Raw genomic sequence first — 25,839 nt, forward strand, 5'->3', positions numbered from 1 at the left:
TGAGTACGACTGTCCAGATCACCCTGATCAACCATGTGCTCACTGCTCTCACACCTCTCCCCTTCATGGCAGTGTGCTGTGGCGCAAGACTAATGCCGGAGCATCTGGTAGCAACTGGCTCACACAGACAGAGAGAAAGAGCCAACAACGGAGCCGGAGCCAGGGGGAGCGAAGCCTCAGAGAAACCCACAGAGACTCCACCACTGCCTGGGAAAGCACACCAGGAGAAGACTTGCCCTCGTTCCATTCTCCCACTTCCCTAACCCTATCAGGCTGCCGTGCGTTATCCAGCGAAGGAATAGGTTAGCGGAGGAACAGCAGAATGAGATTAGTCATCTAGACGCCCAGTTGTGAGTTACCCCAAATACTTCCAACACTCGTTTTAAAATCAGTCACAGGTAAAGGTATATGTACTCGCGCACACACACACACACACACACACACACACACACACACACACACACACACACACACACACACACTGAGTGTAACTCACCCTGGTAGCGGAGGCTGTCATGGTGGTTGTGCTGGTGATGCTGGTGGTTGTTCTCCAGGGGCGAGGGGGGGCTGCTGGCCCCCAGCTCTGCCAGTCTACGGCTGGTGGCCGACAGCTCTGAGCGCAGGTTGGTTACCTCCTGACTGGCAGACTGGATGGCCCCATCGATCCTCTGAGCCAGCTGCTTGTTGTCTTCCATCATTTTAAGGATTTTCCCCTGAGGACCAAACCCACACAGAGCAGCATGGTGTCAAGTGGAGCATTGGGGGATGAAGAGACTGAGACCCTCTCCCCCTCTTCTTCTCCTTTTTGTCCTCCTCCTCTTCCCTCACAGTTTACTTCACACATAAAGATGCCAGCAGCCAGTTCCTCTTCTCTCCCCTCCGTTCAGCCAGGAGAGAGATGCTGTGTCTACCTGTTACTGCACACAGTCAGTATCCTCCTGTCCCCAACCAGTAGACTGTTTCTGTGTATGACTATGAGTGTTTTGCCAAAGAAAGAAAGTGAGTGCGACAGAGAGAGAAAAGAGACGGAGAGAGAGAAAGATCAAACACAGCAGGCGGTTTAGGGAAAGTGAGTGTTCCTGCCGAGGAGAATGTGCTGTGAGCAGCTGCTCTGCGAGAGGACCCAGCGCATAGAGAGATGACATGCACCCTTTTAAACGGAACGTACCATGTGCTGCAGCACCAGGGGAGAGGGGGGAGTTAGAGGCGGTTAGACCGAGCCGAGCGCCGCTTCTCAAACTCTCTAACTACAGAATACCTCATGTATCCCACATCCTACAGACAGCCTGTAATGAGTTAGTAATCCACTCTTTTATGGGGAGATGAAAAGCTTGTTTCTCCCACTTTCCTCCTCTCCCCACCTCTCTGGGCTTGGCTGTAATGTTGCTCCCTGTGACAAACACTAGTCAAGTGCTCTATATCAATTCCCTCCTTCTCTCTCTCTCTCTCTCTCTTTCTCTCGCGCTCTCTCTCTCTCTCCCTCTCTCTCTCTCTCTCTCTCTCACACACACACACACCCGCTGTCATTCTGTCACTCCCACTCCCTCTCTTTCTATTCATTATATATTCCTCCCTTTGTCCCAGGAAAGCTCACCCCCGCATCGGAGGAAAGAAAAGGGGCTGGCTCAAGCCCGGCTAAGAGGAAAACATGTTAACGCCGAGAGCAAACTTAGCAGAGGACAGACAGAGAGAGAGAGAGGCACAACTCACTTATAAGGGTCAACACGGAGGAGGAGGATAGGCGGGGAGAATTCCAATTGAGCCTCAGCTAAAGAGCATTGTGGGCTTATGTCTTTGATTAAAGACTGCTCCAAAGGATTACCCGTCTGAGAATAATCTTTAAGCCCAACAAACAAACACTCGCAGATCAATTCCTATTTGGAAGGATGGACGGTTTTTGTGAACCACAGAGATTTGAATATGTACTGCATTTGTATGGCGAGGGAAATCGTCAACCCTTCTCAGCATAGCTACGACTCAGCACACCTCCATGACACCCTGATCTGGATTGATTCTATGAGCAGTGTTAAACCTGTATATTCCCTGTGTCTGTGCACAAAGTCAGGGAGATAAATGTTTTAAAAAACACGTCACCCTGAGCCACTGTCTAGGTTGGGTGATAATAGCCAACAGCACCTTCTCACTTGCATTCACACAATGGAGTGGCAGACAAAGGCAGGGCCAGGGCGAGACCAGGGAGTCGGTATAACAGACAGTTCTGGTACAAGATCCCAGTTTCACTGGGAGGTTACTGCAATTCCACCACACCCTAGTTTGAAATGAAACCCGTAATGTAATGTGGTGTAGCTGCTGGTGCTTTCACACATAATTTCTCTGTGCCTCTCAGATACTGTAGTAGTCGACCAGTTAGTCTGGCCTCAGGCTGGGAGACTCTCTAAGAGAGAGAGAGAAACAGAGAGAGAAGCAGAGAGAGCGAGAAAGACAGAAAGAGAGAAACAGAGAGAAAGAAAGAGAAAGAAAGGAGAGAGAAAGAAGAGAGAGAGAGAGAAAGAAAGAGAGAGAAAGAAAGAAAGAGATGGAGGGAAAGAAAGAGAAAGAGAGAAAGATAGAGGGAAAGAAAGAGAAAGAGAGAGAGATAGAGGGAAAGAAAGAGAAAGAGAGAGAGATAGAGGGAAAGAAAGAGAAAGAGAGAGAGATAGAGGGAAAGAAAGAGAAAGAGAGAGAGATAGAGGGAAAGAAAGAGAAAGAGAGAGAGATAGAGGGAAAGAAAGAGAAAGAGAGAGAGATAGAGGGAAAGAAAGAGAAAGAGAGAAAGAGATGGAGGGAAAGAAAGAGAAAGAGAGAGAAAGAGATGGAGGGAAAGAAAGAGAAAGAGAGAGAGATAGAGGGAAAGAAAGAGAAAGAGAGAAAGATAGAGGGAAAGAAAGAGAAAGAGAGAGAGATAGAGGGAAAGAAAGAGAAAGAGAGAGAGATAGAGGGAAAGAAAGAGAAAGAGAGAGAGATAGAGGGAAAGAAAGAGAAAGAGAGAAAGAGATGGAGGGAAAGAAAGAGAAAGAGAGAGAGATAGAGAGAAAGAGAAAGAGAGAAAGAGAAAGAGAGAGAGAGAGAGAGAGAGAGAGAAAGAAATAGAGATGGAGGGAAAGAAAGAGAAAGAGAGAGAGAGAGAGAGAGAGAGAGAGAGAGAAAGATATGGAGGGAGAGAGAAAGAGATAGATAGATAGAGACAGACGAACAGACAAAAGAGGTTGAGGTGGAGAGAGGTGAGTATAAGAGACGGGAGCAGTCAGAGAGGACCAGTGTAGTCTGTTACCTCAGGCTAGCTCTAAGGTAGACTGCAGAATGATGGACATCTATTTTTTAAAAACAGCAGGACATTGCAGAGAGCACTTAGAACGTGTTTCCACTATAGTTCTATCACTAGCAAAATAGTTTCACATTTCTGTCACGCCCTGACATACAATACATTGCATATACGACGTAGGTAGAGTAAAGTTAATACTGCATGGTACACCGATTAACATCTCAATTCATCAGAGCCAGATTACAATCTCTGTTCAAAATGGTCAACGCTACACATCCATGATGAATCAGTGTGACCATCAGCATAAGAGCATGGAGAACCATCTCTGTGTCACTCAACTGTCTCATCAGCCCTTGTTTGGTCTCTTGAGTCTGACATTTGAACATGTCTGCTTAGCGTTCACAAGGTGTAAACACAGCGACAGCTGGGGGGCCATGGTGGGACAGTGTGTATGAAAGCACTGTTTGTCTGTTCTGACCCCGGGTGGGGAAGACGCTTCCATACACTGGGCTGTTGAATGATTCCAGGAGGTCAAGGGTCAACTTGCCCCAGATAGACATCAATAACAGGGCAGATACGTTGAGGATGTATAACCGTTGCATCTCACTAACACAAGGTCCTCCTCTGTCTCGAATGTAAAGACATGTCAGACATGCCTTATGGCATGAGAAGTGAATCCAACAGACAGACTCCCCTCTAACCAGGGAGAGTCATCCTCCTCTCTCTCTCTTACTACTTTCCTAACTTAGCCCAATGTTGTGGTTGTTTGTTTGTTCACTAGTTTGATGCTATTAATGGGAAGTGTAATTAAGTGTGCCAGAGGTGTGTAGTTAAAAAAGAGCTATTGATAAACAGTCACCATGACTGTCTGCCTGGGTTAATTGAATATCGACTTATCCTCAGCAAACGAGAATGCCTTCCATTTTTCCCAATAGTAGAGTGATGTAATACCATGGTTAACTATTTAAACAGCTCTTATCAGGGGCATGTGAGGGAGAAATATCTGCTCTCACCAAACACACTTCCTGATGTTCATCACACTGTGAAAAAGAGAGAGAGATAAGTGTGTGTGACAAAGTAAGAGCGAAAGAAAGGTTAGTGCAAGGAAGCGACAGAAAGAGCAGTCAGTCATTTCTGAAGTGTTAGAAACAGAACCACCATTGGAAACGTGTGAGTCTGTGTGATAGAGTAGGATGGGCCTCAGTGAGTCTGTGTGATAGAGTAGGATGGGCCTCAGTGAGTCTGTGTGATAGAGTAGGATGGGCCTCAGTGAGTCTGTGTGATAGTGTAGGATGGGCCTCAGTGAGTCTGTGTGATAGAGTAGGATGGGCCTCAGTGAGTCTGTGTGATAGAGTAGGATGGGCCTCAGTGAGTCTGTGTGATAGAGTAGGATGGGCCTCAGTGAGTCTGTGTGATAGAGTAGGATGGGCCTCAGTGAGTCTGTGTGATAGAGTAGGATGGGCCTCAGTGAGTCTGTGTGATAGAGTAGGATGGGCCTCAGTGAGTCTGTGTGATAGAGTAGGATGGGCCTCAAGTGAGTCTATGTGACAGTGTAGGATGGGCCTCAGTGAGTCTGTGTGATAGTGTAGGATGGGCCTCAGTGAGTCTGTGTGATAGAGTAGGATGGGCCTCAGTGAGTCTGTGTGATAGAGTAGGATGGGCCTCAGTGAGTCTGTGTGATAGAGTAGGATGGGCCTCAAGTGAGTCTATGTGACAGTGTAGGATGGGCCTCAGTGAGTGTATGATAGTGTAGGATAGGCTTCAGTGAGTCTGTGTGATAGAGTAGGATGGGCCTCAGTGAGTCTGTGTGATAGAGTAGGATGGGCCTCAGTGAGTCTGTGTGATAGTGTAGGATGGGCCTCAGTGAGTCTGTGTGATAGTGTAGGATGGGCCTCAGTGAGTCTGTGTGATAGTGTAGGATGGGCCTCAGTGAGTCTGTGTGATAGTGTAGGATGGGCCTCAGTGAGTCTGTGTGATAGAGTAGGATGGGCCTCAGTGAGTCTGTGTGATAGAGTAGGATGGGCCTCAGTGAGTCTGTGTGATAGAGTAGGATGGGCCTCAGTGAGTCTGTGTGATAGAGTAGGATGGGCCTCAGTGAGTCTGTGTGATAGAGTAGGATGGGCCTCAGTGAGTCTGTGTGATAGAGTAGGATGGGCCTCAGTGAGTCTGTGTGATAGAGTAGGATGGGCCTCAAGTGAGTCTATGTGACAGTGTAGGATGGGCCTCAGTGAGTCTGTGTGATAGTGTAGGATGGGCCTCAGTGAGTCTGTGTGATAGAGTAGGATGGGCCTCAGTGAGTCTGTGTGATAGAGTAGGATGGGCCTCAGTGAGTCTGTGTGATAGAGTAGGATGGGCCTCAAGTGAGTCTATGTGACAGTGTAGGATGGGCCTCAGTGAGTGTGTGATAGTGTAGGATGGGCCTCAGTGAGAGTGTATGATAGTGTAGGATAGGCTTCAGTGAGTATGTGTGATAGAGTAGGATGGGCCTCAGTGAGTCTATGTGACAGTGTAGGATGGGCCTCAGTGAGTGTGTGATAGAGTAGGATGGGCCTCAGTGAGTCTGTGTGATAGTGTAGGATGGGCCTCAGTGAGTCTGTGTGATAGAGTAGGATGGGCCTCAGTGAGTATGTGTGATAGAGTAGGATGGGCCTAAGTGAGTCTGTGTGATAGAGTAGGATGGGCCTCAGTGAGTCTGTGTGACAGTGTAGGATGGGCCTCAAGTGAGTCTATGTGACAGTGTAGGATGGGCCTCAGTGAGTGTGTGATAGTGTAGGATGGGCCTCAGTGAGAGTGTATGATAGTGTAGGATAGGCTTCAGTGAGTATGTGTGATAGAGTAGGATGGGCCTCAGTGAGTCTGTGTGACAGTGTAGGATGGGCCTCAAGTGAGTCTATGTGACAGTGTAGGATGGGCCTCAGTGAGTGTGTGATAGTGTAGGATGGGCCTCAGTGAGAGTGTATGATAGTGTAGGATAGGCTTCAGTGAGTATGTGTGATAGAGTAGGATGGGCCTCAGTGAGTCTGTGTGATAGTGTAGGATGGGCCTCAGTGAGTCTATGTGACAGTGTAGGATGGGCCTCAGTGAGTGTGTGATAGAGTAGGATGGGCCTCAGTGAGTCTGTGTGATAGTGTAGGATGGGCCTCAGTGAGTCTGTGTGATAGAGTAGGATGGGCCTCAGTGAGTCTGTGTGATAGTGTAGGATGGGCCTCAGTGAGTCTGTGTGATAGTGTAGGATGGGCCTCAGTGAGTCTGTGTGATAGTGTAGGATGGGCCTCAGTGAGTCTGTGTGATAGTGTAGGATGGGTCTCTGTAATTCCGTGAGATGAAGTAGGGTGGGTCTCTGTAAGTCTGAGATTACGTACGGTGATTCTCTAAGTCTGTAAAATAAAGTAAGATGGGTCTTTGTGAGGCTGTGAGATAAAGTAGGATGCTGTTTACACAATTTTACAATGTGATTTTGGACTGTTTAATGAAAGAAAACTCAAAAAGGGAATTGGAGTTGGAGAACTAAATCAGAGGACCGCCCCTGAGCCCAGTTAGGGTCAGGCATCCTGGGACAGCCCCTTTTCTGTAATTCTGAATAAAACCCAACTTTGAGAAATTATCACCAGACCATGTTTTTCTCCATTAGGAGAGGACGAAGGTTGTAGACCATTGCTGAATCTTTTAACCATACCACGTGGTTAAACTCTTAGACTATCGATACCGACAGAATAAGAACAAGTCTTTGAAATTAATTACTAGTCTGCAGCTAGGAATTCGTTATCATTGAACGCGAAGATCGACAACCGCCGAAACATTCATTCTATATAAAATGAATGAATGTCACTCTGAACTACCCCCTCTAACCAAGACAGAGAGAGAGAAAGGTAGAGAGAGGACGAAACTCTCCAACAGAAACAAACTTTTCACCAGCGATCAAGAGGACACACTGAGCGTAAACATATACAGTGGGGAGAACAAGTATTTGATACACTGCCGATTTTGCAGGTTTTCCTACTTACAAAGCATGTAGAGGTCTGTAATTTTTATCATAGGTACACTTCAACTGTGAGAGACGGAATCTAAAACAAAAATCCAGAAAATCACATTGTATGATTTTTAAGTAATTAATTTGCATTCTATTGCATGACATAAGTATTTGATACATCAGAAAAGCAGAACTTAATATTTGTTACAGAAACCTTTGTTTGCAATTACAGAGATAATATGTTTACTGTAGTTCTTGACCAGGTTTGCACACACTGCAGCAGGGATTTTGGCCCACTCCTCCATATAGACCTACTCCAGATCCTTCAGATTTCGGGGCTGTCGCTGGGTAATACGGACTTTCAGCTCCCTCCAAAGATTTCCTATTGGGTTCAGGTCTGGAGATTGGCTAGGCCATTCCAGGACCTTGAGATGCTTCTTATGGAGCCACTCCTTAGTTGCCCTCGCTGTGTGTTTCGGGTCGTTTTCATGCTGGAAGACCCAGCCACGACCTATCTTCAATGCTCTTACTGAGGGAAGGAAATTGTTGGCCAAGATCTTGCGATACATGGCCCTATCCATCCTCCCCTCAATACGGTGCAGTCATCCTGTCCCCTTTGCAGAAAAGCATCCCCAAAGAATGATGTTTCCACCCCCATGCTTCACGGTTGGGATGGTGTTCTTGGGGTTGTACTCATCCTTCTTCCTCCAAACACGGCGAGTGGAGTTTAGACCAAAAACCTATATTTTTGTCTCATCAGACCACATGACCTTCTCCCATTCCTCCTCTGGATCATCCAGATGGTAATTGGCAAACTTCAGACGGGCCTGGACATGCGCAGGCTTGAGCAGGGAGACCTTGCGTGTGCTGCAGGATTTTAATCCATGACGGCGTAGTGTGTTATTAATGGTTTTCTTTGAGACTGTGGTCCCAGCTCTCTTCAGGTCATTGACCAGGTCCTGCCGTACAGTTCTGGGCTGATCCCTCACCTTCCTCATGATCATTGATGCCCCACGAGGTGAGATCTTGCATTGACCGTCATCTTTAACTTCTTCCATTTTCTAACAATTGCGCCAACAGTTGTTGCCTTCTCACCAAGCTGCTTGCCTATTGTCCTGTAGCACATCCCAACCGTGTGCAGGTCTACAACCCGGAAGCCAGCCGGTGTATATTGATTGCGATTGTTCCCGAATGAGTAAGCGTTCATGTGCAAAGGATTAGCATTTCAATTGTTATAATTATCACTCTGTGGTGACTTCTTAGTCGACGACCACTTCCCCTTTTGTCTAACAAGCCGCCGTGCCGATTTAGCCCACTAGGGCACATTCTCCTATCATTTCTTGTAACCACATTTACCTTGTTTGTTTGTTTATGCATTCCTGTGAATTACTTAGTAATAAATAAATTATTTAAGACAATCGATGTATGGACGACTCATAGTGAAGACTGGATTTGTGCAGATAACCAACAATGTACGACGTTTGGAATATGACTAACGTGAGGTAAAGTAAATTAATTCATTCATTCGAAGACTAATTGATCAGATAAAATATCTGAAAAGTTATTTTAGGAAATGACATGCAGATAACTTTGTAATCTGAATATTTTCCCTTGGTGCCCCGACTTCCGAGTTAATTACAGTTACATGTTTAACAGTTGATCGCATAATACTAATTACAGAGAATCTTTGATAACTATAAGTCCTCAATTTAATGACAGTAAAGACACGACAGATGGGTCTCTGTGAGTCTATGATAAAGTAGTATGGGTCTTTGTGAGTCTGTGGGATAAAGTAGGATAGGGTCTCTGTAAATCTGTGAGATTAAGTAGATTGGGTCCTCTGTGAGACTGTGAGATGGAGTAGGATGGGTGTTTATCAGTCTGTGGAGATAAAGTAGAATGGGTCTCTGTAAGCATGTGAGATATTGTAGAATGGGTCTAAGTCTGAAAGATAAAGTAGGATCTGTCTGTAAGTCTGTGAGATAAAGCAGAATGGGTCTCTGTGAAACTGTGAGAAAAAGAAGGATATGTCTCTGTGAGTCTGAGATAACATAGGATGGGTCTCTGTGAGTCTAGTCTGAGATAAAGTAGAATGGGTCTCAGTAAGTCTGAGCTAAAGTAGAATGGGTCCCTGTGAGTCTGTGAGATAAAGAAGGATGGGTCTTTGTAAGTATGTGAGATAAAGTAGGATGGGTCTCTAAGGTCTAAGAACAAATTATTATTTTAAATGACGTCATAGGAACAGTGGGTTAACTGCCTTGTTCACGGGCAGAACAACAGATTTTTACCTTGTCAGCTCTGGGATACGTTCGAGCAACCTTTTGGTTACAGGCCCAATGCTCTAACTACTAGGCTACTTGCCGCCACAGATAACATAGGATGAGTCACTAAGTCTGTGGGATAAAGTAGGATAGGTCCCTGTAAGTCTGTGAGATGGAGTAGGATGGGTCTCTAAATATGTAAGATAAAGTAGGATGGGTGTTTATCAGTCTGTGAGATAAAGCAGAATGGGTCTCTAAGTCTGTGAGATAAAGTAGGTTGGGTGTTTGTCAGTCTGTGAGATAAAGTAGGATTGGTCTGTAAGTATGTTAGATAAAGCTGATGGGTCTCTGAGTCTGAGATAACGTAGGATGGGTCCCTGTTAGTCTGTGAGATAAAGTAGAATGGGTCTCTGTAAGCATGTCTCTGTAAGTATCTCTGTAAGTATGTGAGATAAAGTAGGATGGGTCTCTGTGAGTCTAGTCTGTGAGGTAAAGTAGAATGGGTCTCTGTGACTCTGCGAGATAAAGTAGCACGGATCCCTGAAATTCTGTGAGATAAAGTAGGATGGGTCTCTGTAAGATCTATGTGAAAATGTAGGATGAGTCTCTAAGTCTGTGAGATAAAGTAAGACGGGTCTCTGTGAGATAAAGTAGGATGGGTCTCTGTGAGATAAAGTAGGATGGGTCTCTGTGAGATAAAGTAGGATGGGTCTCTGTGAGATAAAGTAGGATGGGTCTCTGTGAGATAAAGTAGGATGGGTCTCTGTGAGTCTGTGAGAAAACATAGGATGGGCCTCTGTTAGTCTAGTCCTTGAGATAATGCAAGATGGGTCTCTAAGTCTGTGAGATAAAGTAGGATGGGTCTCTGTAAGTCTGGGAGATTTGACTTTTTTATTGTTTATTTAACAAGGCAAGTCAGCTAAGAACAAATTATTATTTAAAATGACAGCATAGGAACAGTGGGCTAACTGCCTTTTTCACGGGCAGAACAACAGATTTTGACATTGTCAGCTCTGGGATTCATTCTAGCAACCTTTCGGTTACAGGCCCAACACTCTAACCACTAGGCTACCTGCCGCCCCAGATAACATAGGAAGAGTCACTAAGTCTGTAAGATAAAGTAGGATGGGACCCTGTGATTCTGTGAGATTAAGTAGAACGGGTTTCTTTAAGTCTGTGAGAGAGTAGGATGGGTCTCTGTAAGTCTGTGAGATGTAGTAGGATGTGTCTCTAACTGTATGAGATAAAGTAGGATGGGTCTGTAAGTTTGAGATAAAGTAGGATGGGTATCTGTGAGTCAGTGAGAAAAAAGGAGATTAGGTCCCTGAACGTCTGTGAGATAAAGTAGGATGGGTCTCTAATTCTGTGAGATAATGAAGGATGGTCTCTGAAAGTACAGTACGTGAGATGAAGTAGCATGGGTCTCTCTGTAAGATCTGTGAGATAATATAGGATGAGTCTCTAAGTCTGTGAGATAAAGTAGAATGGGTCCCTGTGAATCTGTGAGAAAGTTTATGGGTCAATGCGAAATAAAGTAGATTGTGTCTCTGTGAGTCTGTGAGAAAACGTAGGATGGGTTTCTAAGCCTGTGAGATGAAGTAGAATGGGTCTCTGTACATCTGTGATATAAAGTAGAATGGGTATCTGTGAGTGTGAGGCAAAGTAGGATGAGTCTCTAAGTCTGTGAGATAAAGTAGGATGGGACCCTGTGATTCTGTGAGATTAAGTAGAACAGGTTTCTTTAAGTCTGTGAGATGTAGTAGGATTTGTCTCTAAGTCTGTGAGATAAAGTAGGATGTGTCTGTAAGTCTGTGAGATAACGAAGGATGGGTCTCTGAAAGTATGTGAGATAAAGAAACATGGGTCTCTAAGATCTATCTCACAGACTGACGTCTGTGAGATAAAGTAGAATGGTAATCTGTGAGATAATGTAGGATTGGTCTCTAATTCTGTAAGATAATGAAGGATGGTCTCGAATTCTGTGAGATAATGAAGGATGGTCTCTGAAAGTACAGTATGTGAGATGAAGTAGCATGGGTCTCTGTAAGATCTGTGAGATAATATAGGATGAATCTCTAAGTCTGTGAGATAAAGTAGAATGGGTCCCTGTGAATCTGTGAGAAAACGTAGGATGGGTCTCCAAGGCTGTGCGATGAAGTAGAATGGGTCTCTGTACATCTGTGATATAAAGTAGAATGGGTATCTGTGAGTATGAGATAAAGTAGGATGAGTCTCTAAGTCTGTGAGATAACGAAGGATGGGTCTCTGAAAGTATATGAGAATGTAGCATGGGTCTCTGTAAGATCTGTGAGATAATATAGGATGAGTCTCTAAGTCTGTGAGATAAAGTAGGAGGGGTCTATAAGTCTGTGAGATAAAGTAGCATGGGTATCTGTGAGTCAGTGAGAAAAAGGAGGTTAGGCCCCTGAACGTCTGATAAAGTAGAATGGTAAATCTGTGAGATAAAGTAGGATGGGTCTCTAATTCTGTGAGATAACGAAGGATGGGTCTCTGAAAGTATGTGAGACAAATTAGTATGGGTCAATGTGAAATAAAGTAGGATGGGTCTCTGTGAGTCTGTGAGAAAACGTGGGATGGGTCTCCAAGGCTGTGAGATGAAGTAGAATGGGTCTCTAATTCTGTGAGATAACGAAGGATGGGCCTCTGAAAGTCTGAGATTTTCATTTATATTGTTTATTTAACCTTTATTTAACTAGGGTTGCTGTGAGTCTGTGGGATAAAGTAGGATAGGGTCTCTGTAAGTCTGTGAGATATAGTAGAATGGGTCTCTGTAAGTCTGAGATAAAGTAGCATGGGTCCCTGTGAGTCTGTGAGATAAAGTAGGATGGGTCCCTGTGAGTCTGTGAGATAAAGTAGCATGGGTCTCTGTGAGTCTGTGAGATAAAGTAGGATGGATCTCTGTGAGTCTGTGAGATAAAGTAGCATGGGTCCCTGTGAGTCTGTGAGATAAAGTAAGATGGGTCTCTGTGAGTCTGTGAGATAAAGTAGCATGGGTCCCTGTGAGTCTGTGAGATAAAGTAGGATGGGTCCCTGTGAGTCTGTGAGATAAAGTAGCATGGGTCTCTGTGAGTCTGTGAGATAAAGTAGGATGGATCTCTGTGAGTCTGTGAGATAAAGTAGCATGGGTCCCTGTGAGTCTGTGAGATAAAGTAGGATGGGTCTCTGTGAGTCTGTGAGATAAAGTAGCATGGGTCCCTGTGAGTCTGTGAGATAAAGTAGCATGGGTCCCTGTGAGTCTGTGAGATAAAGTAGAATGGGTCCCTGTGAGTCTGTGAGATAATGTAGAATGGGTGTTTGTCAGTCTGTGAGATAAAGTAGCATGGGTCCCTGTGAGTCTGTGAGATAAAGTAGGATGGGTCTCTGAGTCTGTGAGATAAAGTAGCATGGGTCCCTGTGAGTCTGTGAGATAAAGTAGCATGGGTCCCTGTGAGTTTGTGAGATAAAGTAGGATGGGTCTCTGTAATTCTGTGAGATAAAGTAGGATGGGTCTCTGTAAGTCTGTGAGATAAAGTAGCATGGGTCCCTGTGAGTCTGTGAGATAAAGTAGCATGGGTCCCTGTGAGTCTATGAGATAATGTAGCATGGGTCCCTGTGAGTCTGTGAGATAAAGTAGCATGGGTCCCTGTGAGTTTGTGAGATAAAGTAGGATGGGTCTCTGTAATTCTGTGAGATAAAGTAGGATGGGTCTCTGTAAGTCTGTGAGATAAAGTAGGATGGGTCCCTGTGAGTCTGTGAGATAAAGTAGGATGGGTCTCTGTAAGTCTGTGAGATAAAGTAGGATGGGTCTCTGTAAGTCTGAGATATTTCTATCATCAGCCTTTGTCAGTGTGAGAAGAAGAAAGAGGAGGAACACTTGACTGTTAGATCTCAGCCGTGTGTTAGGTCAAGGATTTCCACACATCTCCTCATTGTGACTGCTGTTTCATAGCAACACCAGGGTATGGCAGGACATGCAGGGAGCCACTCCAGGGAGAGCCATGTTGCATCCTGTCTGAGGCTGGAGCAGCCCGCTGAATGAGAACTGACAGATTGGCCACCGTGGACACGAACAGGCTAGACAGGAAGAAATGAAGAGTGGTTGTTTTGAAGGACGAGGAGATGAGTGAACTTAAAAAGGGGGATGCTTCCACATTTCCATTTTTCAGAACTGTAGTTGAAAAAGTAGTATTCTGTTTGCGTTAACGTGGGTTCAGAACCATGGAATTGACTGGTGCAATATGAGAATGAGGTGTCATGTATTTCTGTGTGGGAAATGTAATTCAACTGCAGTGTGGAACTACAGTAAAAGAGAATGTCAAGAGAAGCTATATCTTCTTTCCACTGCTCGTCTCTCCCAGTCCGGCCCTCTCTGAGCCAAACATCATCCATTTATGGTCAACACTCTGAATCAAAGTTTTCACACAGTCTGAGGATTTATGCAAATGTCACAGTTGGGGGAAAAGGGACATTTATGTAAATGCTTGAGTGACAGTGGGGAGGGGGGAGGCCTTTGCCCTCTTCCACCCTGCTTGAGCGATGGCAGTGTGCCACACTGGGACAGAGTAGCATTGATGGTGAACACAGTCGATGGCACAGAGAGGAAACTGAGCTCTCATTCTTCATCTGCCATTTGGCTGCCTCGCTTTCTCTCTCTGAACCTTCCACACGGTCAATGGAACTAAGCCTAGGAAACAGAATATCGAACAAACGAGCTATGTTTTGATAAAAGAGAGTAAATCACTTCTTTATTCAGCCCCGCTGAGAGCGCACCTGACTACATTCCAATCAACCTCTGGCAGCAGTGCTGGTATCTTTTATCAGAGCCAAACCCTATTACATATTCCACAGGAGGAGATCCAACCTGGTTCACACTTCAAGCCAAACGCTATCACCAGGTTTTTTTATGCATCAAATGTACCCGGAGGCCTTGCTGGCTATGTGGCTTGAACTCTGACAGCGATAAAGTCCCACCCCAGGAGCGGGGCCCTATGTCGACTGAGATAAGGTTCGTAGGGAGGACCTTTTATCCACTGTCAAACTCTGTGCCTTCCTTACGCACCCCCGGTCTGTCGCTCCAGTCCTCCCTCGCTGCTCCCCTCCCCTCTCTCACAAGCCTCGCTCTCCTCTCCCACATTCCTCCATCTTCGATAGAGGAGCAGTAACCCCCAACACAGGGACACAATCTCTCCACTCGAAGATAACGGGCAGACAGGGGTTGCGGAGTGTGATGCCAAGGGCCATGATGAGGATTACGATAAAACCTAGCCTGCAAGGCAGTAAGGGGGGGGGGGGGTGTACCTGGGGTTTGTTGGGGATTGTTGGGTGGAGAGTAGAACAGAGATTGCGAGACTTGACTAGAGAGACTCAAATGGCCCCAGTGAATCTTTTCCCGCTGTCTCTCGTCTGCCCCCTGCTGGTTGTTCTCTCTCTCTCTCTCTCTCTTCAGGAAGTAGGTAGAGGTTGGTCCTAACCAGCGATACAGGGTCAGAAATGTTCTCATGCCCCTCGAGGTAAAGGTTACTATTGGGGGCTAATCCTAGATCTGTGGGAAGGGCCAGGCAACGCCCGTCACAATGTAGCTGCTCCTTAACTAGCATGGGCCCTGTTGACAGGCCAGGTTTAGGTAGGAGCAGACCCAGACATGGAGTAGGCTACAGGACAATGTCACACACAGAGAGGCAAAGTAATGTTGACACAAAAGGTATGCGTCATACAAAGCTCCCCTCCGCAAACTTTCTGACGTCCAATTGAATTCTCAGTACTGCTACCCCCCTGTGCACAGTCTCGCTTGTTATTCTACTGCTGCTCTTTAATGACTTGTTACTTTTATTTATTTTTCTCATTTGTACTGCATTGTTGGTTAAGGGCTCGTAAGTAAGCACTTCACTGTAAGGTTTACGCCTCCTGTATTCGGCGCATGTGACTAATAACATTTGATTTGAACCCCCTCCTCCTCCCGTCGTTCCCCTCTCTCGATTACAGGGCTGCTATGAGATAAAGGGCTGCGCCTCTCTGCCCACAGGGGAGATAGCGATAACCGACTGGATCATCCTCAGCACAACGGAAGGTGTCATTTGTATAACGGCAGACGTGGAACCAGTGTTACAACTAATAATACTACTTAGCGTTTACGTCTCGACCATAAACCAAACTGATTTCTGGCCATTTTTCGCCGTGAGAGGACCGTTCCCTGGGCTCAACGGGCGAGCTACGATATGTAAAAGTATCAGTGAGGACGCTGTGGATATTCCAGGCGATGGTTTTCATAAGGCTCACCGTCCCAGCTCTGCTACACACTGAGAGCCTCATTCATTCCTACTCTCCTCTCTCTGTACACTGAAGTGATCAGTCAGGGGGCAATGCTGTGGAAATCACAGCGACAGAGCCACGGCGGCTTGATTTATGACATGCAGTTAGTTATTTATTGGCTAATCATGGCAGGCTGCTGAGAGCGGACTGAGGCATACCTACAGAGGAGGAGGACAGCCATGGAGCTGTGCTGAGCTTCATGGGAGACAGATGAAGAAGACGAGCCGGCTAGTGTTATTACTGGGAGAGATAGGGAGAAGACTTTTCAAATCACCAGATGAATCTAAAGGCAGTCGTGGGTCATAGTTCTCTCTGCCTGGAAGTGCATTCCAATACTGATGATAGTGCAGGGTTCCAAAAGTGTGTCGTGAGGTTGGTACACAACTAACAAAGGACTCTTCATCAATCCAGAGCGCTCTGCGATGAGAGTGAACGTCCTGTTGTATTATTCATTAGAAGAGAAGAGGGATTTTCCCCAGCTCTGTCACTCCACCAATCAGAGGAGAGTGAGAAAAGAGCAGATCAATCAGAGCTCTCCTTGGGAGAGATTCTGAGGGCATCCCACTCAAAGAGATGATTGACAGCCTGGGGTAGTACCAACAGTGTGTACAATGGATCCATAAGAACTGATACTGTATTGGTATTGAAGAGCTACCCTATTCATGTCCATTCCCCACGGTGAGGACACATCTGTGGTAACCGTTCTGCTGATTTGGTAGCTCATCTTGCTGGGATTGGCCCATGTCCTGAACATGGTGGGGCAGCTACAGCGAGGCATAGCGGGGAAACGACACCAATCTTCCACCATCACATGTCTATGTGTCCGCTCTTCTCTCTCTTTCACTCTGTAACTGTCATCTCCTCTCCTCTCTCTTTCACTCTAACTGTCATCTCCTCTCTTTCACTCTGTAACTGCTCTCTCTCGTTCACTCTAACTGTCATCCCCCCTGTCGTTCACTTTGTAACTGTCATCTTCTCTTCTCTCTCAGTCACTCTGTCATCTCCTCTCCTCTCTCTTTCACTCGGTCATCACCTCTATTTTCCTCTGTAACTGTCATCTCTCTCGTTCACTCTGTAACTGTCATCTCCTCTCCCCTCTCTTTCACTCTGTAACTGTCATCTCCTCTCCCCTCTCTTTCACTCTGTAACTGTCATTTACTATCTCTATTTCCCTCTGTAACTGTCCTCACCTCTCTTTCACTCTGTAACTGTCATCACCTCTCTTTCACTCTGTAACTGTCATCACCTCTCTTTCACTCTGTAACTGTTATCACCTCTCTCTTTCACTCTGTAACTGCCATCTCTAACTGTCACTCTGTCATCTATACTTCTGCTGCTGTCCACTTGTTCCATCATCCCAAGCGACATCATCAATCACTCTTATCAAAAAATCTCCTCTCATCCAAATACTGTCTCACTAACAACTAAATATGGCAATGCTTATCAGGCTTCAGGAATGCTACAAATATAACAGAAACATGGGAATGTGGTCAAAATGGTGTTCTGCTCCTTGCAAGATAACAGAACTAATAGTGCTGGGAAAAGATTAGGGAAAAAATGTGGCTAGTGCATATTGACTAACTACTGTATCTTCCGAATATAAATTGGACAGAATAAATCATCCTTCCAAAGCATATAAACTGTGAGAGATGGCTATAAGGGGAAAGAAGGAGAGAGAGCGGGAGACAGTTGGGATGCCAAAATAGTTGAAGTCATTTATTATATTTCAACATTTATCTCTTGGAAGGAGCAAGAGTTATCAGAGGGACTAAATTGAAAGACATTCAAGCGTGCAGTGGGGACTCAGGAACACTGATGACCCAACAAGCAGAAATCCATTCAACACTCCAGGCTTAGCCTGCCATGCAGCTTTGCACAACCCTGCACAGAGCAGAGCAGAGCAGAGCAGACGAAAGCAGAGGAGAAGAGAGCAGAGGAGCGCAGAGTAGAGGAGAGGAGAGCAGAGCAGAGAGAAGAGCAGAGGAGAGCAGAGAGCAGAGCAGAGCAGAGAGGATAGCAGAGGAGAAGAGAGGAGAGCAGAGTGCAGAGGAGAGCAGAGGAGAAGAGAATAGAAGAGGGCAGAGCAGAGGAGAAGAGAATAGAAGAGGGCAGAGCAGAGGAGAAGAGAGCAGAGGAGAGGAGAGCAGAGGAGAGGAGAAGAGAAGAGAAGAGAGGAGAAGAGAGGAGAGGAGAGGAGAGCAGAGGAGAGCAGAGGAGGAGAAGAGCAGAGGAGAAGAGAGGAGAGCAGAGGAGAAGAAAGGAGAGCAGAGGAGAAGAGAGGAGAGGAGAAGAGAGGAGAGCAGAGGAGAAGAGAGGAGAAGAGAGGAGAGGAGAGGAGAGGAGAGGAGAAGAGAGCAGAAGAGAGCAGAAGAGAGGAGAAGAGAGGAGAAGAGAGGAGAGGAGAGGAGAAGAGAGGAGAAGAGAGCAGAAGAGAGCAGAAGAGAGCAGAAGAGAGCAGAAGAGAGCAGAAGAGAGCAGAAGAGAGGAGAAGAGAGCAGAAGAGAGCAGAAGAGAAGAGAGGAGAAGAGAGGAGAGCAGAAGAGAGCAGAAGAGAGGAGAGCAGAAGAGAGGAGAGCAGAAGAGAGGAGAGCAGAAGAGAGAGAGCAGAAGAGAGGAGAGCAGAAGAGAGGAGAGCAGAAGAGAGGAGAGCAGAAGAGAGGAGAGCAGAAGAGAGGAGAGCAGAGGAGAGGAGAGCAGAGGAGAGCAAAGGAGAGGAGAGGAGAGCAGAAGAGAGGAGAGCAGAGGAGAGGAGAGCAGAGGAGAGCAGAGGAGAAGAGAGGAGAGCAGAAGAGAGGAGAGCAGAAGAGAGGAGAGCAGAAGAGAGGAGAGCAGAAGAGAGGAGAGCAGAAGAGAGGAGAGAGAAGAGAGGAGAGCAGAAGAGAGAGAGCAGAAGAGAGGAGAGCAGAAGAGAGGAGAGCAGAAGAGAGAGACAGAGGAGAGGAGAAGAGAGAGCAAAGGAGAGGAGAGGAGAGCAGAAGAGAGGAGAGCAGAGGAGAGGAGAGGAGAGCAGAGGAGAGCAGAGGAGAAGAGAGGAGAGCAGAGGAGAGCAGAGGAGAAGAGAGGAGAGCAGAGGAAGAGAGGAGAGCAGAGGAGAAGAGCAGAGGAAAGGAGGAGAGCAGAGGAGAGCAAAGGAGAGCAGAGGAGAGCAGAGGAGAGCAAAGGAGAGCAGAGGAGAGCAAAGGAGAGCAAAGGAGAGCAAAGGAGAGCAAAGAGAGAGAGGAGAGCAGAGGAGAGGAGAGGAGAGCAGATGAGAAGAGAGGAGAGGAGAAGAGAGGAGAGGAAAGGAGGAGAGCAGAGGAGAGCAAAGGAGAGAGAGGAGAGCAAAGGAGAGCAGAGGAGAGGAGAAGAGAGGAGAGGAGAAGAGAGGAGAGGAGAAGAGAGGAGAGGAAGAGAGGAGAGGAAGAGAGGAAGAGAGGAGAGGAAGAGAGGAGAGGAAGAGAGGAGAGGAGGAGAGCAAAGGAGAGCAGAGGAGAGGAGAGGAGAGGAGAGGAGAGGAGAGGAGAGGAGAGGAGAGGAGAAGAGAGGAGAGGAGAGGAGAGGAGAGGAGAGGAGAGGAGAGCAGAGCAGAGCAGAAGAGGAGAGCAGAGGAAAAGACAGCAGAGGAGAGCAGAGGAGAAGAGAGGAGAGCAGAAGAGAGGAGAGCAGAAGAGAAGAGAGGGGAGCAGAGGAGAGGAGAAGAGAGCAGAGGAGAAGAGAGGAGAGCAGAGCAGGATAGGAGAGCAGAGCAGAGGAAAAGACAGCAGAGGAGAGCAGAGGAGAAGAGAGGAGAGCAGAAGAGAGGAGAGCAGAAGAGAAGAGAGGAGAGAAGAGGAGAGGAGAAGAGAGCAGAGGAGAGGAGAGAAGAGAGGAGAGGAGAGGAGAGGAGAGGAGAGGAGAGCAGAGGAGAAGACAGCAGAGGAGAGCAGAGGAGAAGACAGCAGAGGAGAGCAGAGGAGAAGACAGCAGAGGAGAGCAGAGGAGAAGCAGGCAGAGGAGAGCAGAGGAGAAGACGGCAGAGGAGAGCAGAGGAGAAGACAGCAGAGGAGAGCAGAGGAGAAGAGAGGAGAGCAGAGGAGAAGAGAGGAGAGCAGAAGAGAAGAGAGCAGAAGATAAGAGAGGGGAGCAGAGGAGAGGAGAAGAGAAGAGAGGAGAGCAGAGGAGAGGAGAAGAGAGGAGAGGAGAGGAGAGGAGAAGAGAGGAGAGGAGAGGAGAGGAGAAGAGAGGAGAGGAGAGCAGAGGGGAAGAGAGGAGAAGAGAGGAGAAGAGGAGAGAGAGAGAAGAGAGGAGAGCAGAAGAGAGCAGAAGAGAGGAGAGCAGAGGAGAGGAGAGGAGAGGAGAGGAGAGGAGAGGAGAGGAGAGGAGAGGAGAGGAGAGGAGAGGAGAGGAGAGAGAGGAGAAGAGAAGAGAAGAGAGGAGAGCAGAAGAGAGGAGAGCAGAGGAGAGCAGAAGAGGAGAGCAGAAGAGAGGAGAGCAGAAGAGAGGAGAGCAGAAGAGAGGAGAGCAGAGGAGAGGAGAGCAGAGGAGAGGAGGGATAAGAGAGGAGAGGATAAGAGGAGAGGAGAAGAGAGGAGAGCAGAGGAGAGCAGAAGAGAGCAGAGCAGAAGAGAGGAGAGCAGAGGAGAGGAGAGGAGAGCAGAGGAGAGCAGAGGAGAGCAGAGGAGAAGAGAGGAGAGCAAAGGAGAAGAGAGGAGAAGAGAGGAGAGAGAAGAGAGGAGAGCAGAGGAGAAGAGAGGAGAGCAGAGCAGAGCAGAGGAAGGAGAAGAGAGGAGAGCAGAGGAGAGGAGAAGAGAGGAGAGCAGAGGAGAAGAGAGGAGAGCAGAAGAGAGCAGAAGAGAGGAGAAGAGAGCAGAAGAGAGGAGAGGAGAGCAGAAGAGAGGAGAGCAGAAGAGAGGAGAGCAGAAGAGAGGAGAGCAGAGGAGAGGAGAGCAGAGGAGAGGAGAGGAGAGCAGAGGAGAGGAGAGCAGAGGAGAGGAGAGGAGAGCAGAGGAGAGGAGAGGAGAGCAGAGCAGAGAAGACAGCAGAGGAGAGCAGAGGAGAAGACAGCAGAGGAGAGCAGAGGAGAAGACAGCAGAGGAGAGCAGAGGAGAAGAAAGCAGAGGAGAGCAGAGGAGAAGAGAGGAGAGGAGAGGAGAAGAGCAGAGGAGAAGAGAGAGGAGAAGAGCAGAGGAAAGGAGGAGAGCAAAGAGAGAGCAGAGGAGAGCAGAGGAGAGCAAAGGAGAGAGAGGAGAGCAAAGGAGAGCAAAGGAGAGCAGAGGAGAGCAGAGGAGAGCAAAGGAGAGGAGAAGAGAGGAGAGCAGAGGAGAGGAGAGCAGAGGAGAGAGGAGAGGATAAGAGAGCAGAGGAGAGGAGAGGAGAGCAGAGGAGAGCAGAAGAGAGCAGAGCAGAAGAGAGAGAGCAGAGGAGAGGAGAGCAGAGGAGAAGAGCAGAGGAAAGGAGGAGAGCAAAGGAGAGCAGAGGAGAGCAGAGGAGAGCAAAGGAGAGCAGAGGAGAGCAAAGGAGAGCAAAGGAGAGCAGAGGAGAGCAGAGGAGAGCAAAGGAGAGCAGAGGAGAGCAAAGGAGAGCAGAGGAGAGCAGAGGAGAGGAGAAGAGAGGAGAGCAGATGAGAAGAGAGAGAGAGCAGAGGAGAAGAGAGCAGAGGAAAGGAGGAGAGCAGAGGAGAGCAAAGGAGAGCAAAGGAGAGCAGAGGAGAGAGCAAAGGAGAGCAAAGGAGAGCAGAGGAGAGCAAAGGAGAGCAAAGGGAGAGCAGAGGAGAGCAGAGGAGAGCAAAGGAGAGCAAAGGAGAGCAGAGGAGGAGAAGAGAGGAGGAGAAGAGAGGAGAGGAGAAGAGAGAGAGGAGAAGAGAGGAGAGGAGAAGAGAGGAGAGGAAGAGAGAAGAGGAGAAGAGAGGAGAGGAAGAGAGGAGAGGAAGAGAGGAGAGGAAGAGAGGAGAGGAAGAGAGGAGAGGAAGAGAGGAGAGGAAGAGAGGAGAGGAGAAGAGAGGAGAGGAGAAGAGAGGAGAGGAGAAGAGAGGAGAGGAGAAGAGAGGAGAGGAGAAGAGAGGAGAGGAGAAGAGAGGAGAGGAAGAGAGGAGAGGAGAGGAAGAGAGGAGAGGAAGAGAGGAGAGGAAGAGAGGAGAGCAGAGGAGGAGAGCAGAGGAGGAGAGCAGAGGAGAGAGCAGAGGAGGAGAGCAGAGAGAGGAGAGCAGAGGAGGAGAGCAGAGGAGAGGAGAGCAGAGGAGAGGAGAGCAGAGGAGAGGAGAGGAGAGGAGAGGAGAGAGAGGAGAGCAGAGGAGAGGAGAGGAGAGGAGAGGAGAGGAGAGAGAGGAGAGGAGAGGAGAGGAGAGGAGAGAGGAGAGGAGAGAGCAGAGCAGAGGAAAAGACAGCAGAGGAGAGCAGAGGAAAAGACAGCAGAGTAGAGCAGAGGAGAAGAGAGGAGAGCAGAAGAGAGGAGAGAGAAGAGAAGAGAGGGGAGGAGGAGAAGAGAGGAGAGCAGAGGAGAAGAGAGGAGAGCAGAGCAGGATAGGAGAGCAGCGAGAGGAAAAGACAGCAGAGGAGAAGGAGGAGAGCAGAAGAGAGGAGAGCAGAAGAGAAGAGAGGAGCAGAGGAGAGGAGAAGAGAGGAGAGCAGAGGAGAAGAGAGGAGAGCAGAGGAGAGGAGAAGAGAAGAGAGAGGAGGAGAAGACAGGAGAGGAGAGCAGAGGAGAAGACAGAGAGAGGAGAGCAGAGGAAAGAAGCAGAGGAGAGCAGAGGAAAGACAGCAGAGGAGAGCAGAGGAGAAGACAGGCAGAGGAGAGCAGAGGAAAGACGGCAGAGGAGAGCAGAGGAGAAGACAGCAGAGGAGAGCAGAGGAGAAGATAGCAGAAGAAGATAGCAGAGGAGAGCAGAGGAGAAGAGAGGAGAGCAGAAGAGAGGAGAGCAGAAGAGAAGAGAGGGGAGCAGAGGAGAGGAGAAGAGAGGAGAGCAGAGGAGAAGAGAGGAGAGCAGAGGAGAGAGAGAGAGAGGAGAGCAGAGGAGAGAAGAGGAGAGCAGAGGAGAAGAGAGGAGAGCAGAGGAGAGGAGAGGAGAAGAGAAGAGAGGAGAGGAGAGGAGAAGAGAGGAGAAGAGAAGAGAGGAGAAGAGAGGAGAGCAGAAGAGAGCAGAAGAGAGCAGAAGAGAGGAGAGGAGAGGAGAGGAGAGGAGAAGAGAGGAGAAGAGAAGAGAGAGAGAAGAGAGGAGAGCAGAAGAGAGCAGAAGAGAGCAGAGAGAGAGAGAGCAGAGGAGAGGAGAGGAGAGGAGAGGAGAGGAGAGCAGAAGAGAAGAGAAGAGAGGAGAGCAGAAGAGAGGAGAGCAGAGGAGAGCAGAAGAGAGGAGAGCAGAAGAGAGGAGAGCAGAAGAGAGGAGAACAGAAGAGAGGAGAGCAGAGGAGAGGAGAGCAGAGGAGAGGAGAGGAGAGGAGAGGAGAGGAGAAGAGAGGAGAGCAGAGGAGAGGAGAAGAGAGCAGAGCAGAAGAGAGGAGAGCAGAGGAGAGGAGAGCAGAGGAGAGGAGAGAGAGGAGAAGAGAGGAGAGCAAAGGAGAGGAGAAGAGAGGAGAAGAGAGGAGAGGAGAAGAGAGGAGAGCAGAGGAGAAGAGAGAAGAGCAGAGCAGAGGAGAGCAGAGGAAAGGAGAGAAAGAGAGGAGAGCAGAGGAGAGGAGAAGAGAGGAGAGCAGAGGAGAAGAGAGGAGAGCAGAAGAGAGGAGAAGAGAGCAGAAGAGAGAGAGGAGAGCAGAAGAGAGGAGAGCAGAAGAGAGGAGAGCAGAAGAGAGAGAGAGAGGAAGAGAGGAGAGCAGAGGAGAGGAGAGCAGAGGAGAGCAAAGGAGAGGAGAGGAGAGCAGAAGAGAGGAGAGCAGAGGAGAGGAGAGAGAGAGCAGAAGAGAGAGAGCAGAAGAGAGAGGAGAAGAGAGGAGAGCAGAGGAGAAGAGAGGAGAGCAGAGGAGAAGAGAGGAGAGCAGAGGAGAAGAGGGAGAGCAGAGGAGAAGAGGAGAGCAGAGGAGAAAGAGAGGAGAGCAGAGGAGAAGAGAGGAGAGCAGAGGAGAAGAGAGGAGAGCAGAGGAGAAGAGAGGAAAGGAGGAGAGAGAGGAGAGCAAAGGAGAGCAGAGGAGAGCAAAGGAGAGAGGAGAGCAAAGGAGAGCAGAGGAGAGCAGAGGAGAGGAGAAGAGAGGAGAGCAGAGGAGAGCAGAGGAGAGAGAGGAGAGCAGAGGAGAGGAGAAGAGAGGAGAGCAGAGGAGAGGAGAGCAGAGCAGAGGAGAGCAGAGAGAGGAGAGCAGAAGAGAGGAGAGCAGAGGAGAAGAGAGGAGAGCAGAGGAGAAGAGAGAGGAGAGAGAGGAGAAGAGAGGAGAGCAGAGGAGAAGAGAGGAGAGCAGAGGAGAAGAGCAGAGGAAAGGAGGAGAGCAGAGGAGAAGAGAGGAGAGCAGAGGAGAAGAGCAGAGGAAAGGAGGAGAGCAGAGGAGAGCAAAGGAGAGCAGAGGAGAGCAGAGGAGAGCAAAGGAGAGTAGAGGAGAGCAGAGGAGAGCAGAGGAGAGCAGAGGAGAGGAGAAGAGAGGAGAGCAGAGGAGAGCAGAGGAGAGGAGAGAGAGAGGAGAGCAGAGGAGAGGAGAGGAGAGCAGAGGAGAGGAGAGGAGAGGAGAGGAGAAGAGAGGAGAGCAGAGGAGAAGAGAGGAGAGCAGAGGAGAAGAGAGGAGAGCAGAGGAGAAGAGAGGAGAGCAGAGGAGAAGAGCAGAGGAAAGGAGGAGAGCAGAGGAGAAGAGAGGAGAGCAGAGGAGAAGAGAGGAGAGCAGAGGAAAGGAGAAGAGAGGAGAGCAGAGGAGAGCAAAGGAGAGCAGAGGAGAGCAGAGCAGAGGAGAGGAGAAGAGAGGAGAGCAGAGGAGAGCAGAGGAGAGGAGAGGAGAGGAGAGCAGAGGAGAGGAGAGGAGAGCAGAGGAGAGGAGAGGAGAGCAGAGGAGAGGAGAAGAGAGGAGAGCAGAGGAGAGGAGAAGAGAGGAGAGCAGAGGAGAGGAGAGCAGAGGAGAGCAGAAGGAGACGAGAGGAGAGCAGAGGAGAGCAGAAGAGAGGAGAGCAGAGGAGAGGAGAGCAGAGGAGAGCAAAGGAGAGGAGAAGAGAGCAGAGGAGAGGAGAGCAGAGGAGAGGAGAAGAGAGGAGAGCAGAGGAGAAGAGAGGAGAGCAGAGGAGAAGAGGAGAGCAGAGGAGAAGAGAGGAGAGCAGAGGAGAAGAGAGGAGAGCAGAGGAGAAGAGAGGAGAGCAGAGGAGAAGAGAGGAGAGCAGAGGAGAGGAGAGCAGAGGAAAGGAGAAGAGAGGAGAGGAGAGGAGAGGAGAGGAGAGAAGAGGAGACGAGAAGAGGAGACGAGAGCAGAGGAGACGAGCCGAGGAGACGAGAGCAGAGGCGACGAGAGCAGAGGCGACGAGAGCAGAGGAGACGAGAGCAGAGGAGACGAGAGCAGAGGCGACGAGAGCAGAGGAGACGAGAGCAGAGGAGACGAGAGCAGAGGAGACGAGAGCAGAGGAGACGAGAGCAGAGGAGACGAGAGCAGAGGAGACGAGAGCAGAGGAGACGAGAGCAGAGGAGACGAGAGCAGAGGAGACGAGAGCAGAGGAGACGAGAGCAGAGGAGACGAGAGAGAGACGAGAGCAGAGGAGAGGAGAAGAGAGCAGAGGAGAGGAGAAGAGAGCAGAGGAGACGAGAGCAGAGGCGACGAGAGCAGAGGCGACGAGAGCAGAGGAGACGAGAGCAGAGGAGACGAGAGCAGAGGAGACGAGAGCAGAGGAGACGAGAGCAGAGGAGACGAGAGCAGAGGAGACGAGAGCAGAGGAGAGAGCAGAGGAGACAGAGCAGAGGAGACGACAGCAGAGGAGACGACAGCAGAGGAGACGAGAGCAGAGGAGACGACAGCAGAGGAGACGACAGCAGAGGAGACGACAGCAGAGGAGACGACAGCAGAGGAGACGACAGCAGAGGAGACGACAGCAGAGGAGACGACAGCAGAGGAGACGACAGCAGAGGAGACGACAGCAGAGGAGACGACAGCAGAGGAGACGACAGCAGAGGAGACGACAGCAGAGGAGACGAC

The 25,839-nt window shown here is 48.7% G+C and overlaps 1 protein-coding gene across 1 annotated transcript in view; it reads right to left on the reverse strand.

The window, feature by feature from the left end:
- LOC118399836 (kazrin-like) overlaps positions 1-25,839 on the reverse strand; it is a 165,091-nt gene that overhangs the window by 92,172 nt on the left and 47,080 nt on the right. The window contains exon 4 of the mRNA XM_052473276.1: positions 497-713. Within this exon, the coding sequence (XP_052329236.1) occupies positions 497-713 (217 nt within the window). The remainder of the gene's footprint in view (positions 1-496; positions 714-25,839) is intronic.

This window comes from Oncorhynchus keta, chromosome 21 (assembly GCF_023373465.1).
Source record: "Oncorhynchus keta strain PuntledgeMale-10-30-2019 chromosome 21, Oket_V2, whole genome shotgun sequence".
Classification (NCBI taxonomy): domain Eukaryota; kingdom Metazoa; phylum Chordata; class Actinopteri; order Salmoniformes; family Salmonidae; genus Oncorhynchus; species Oncorhynchus keta.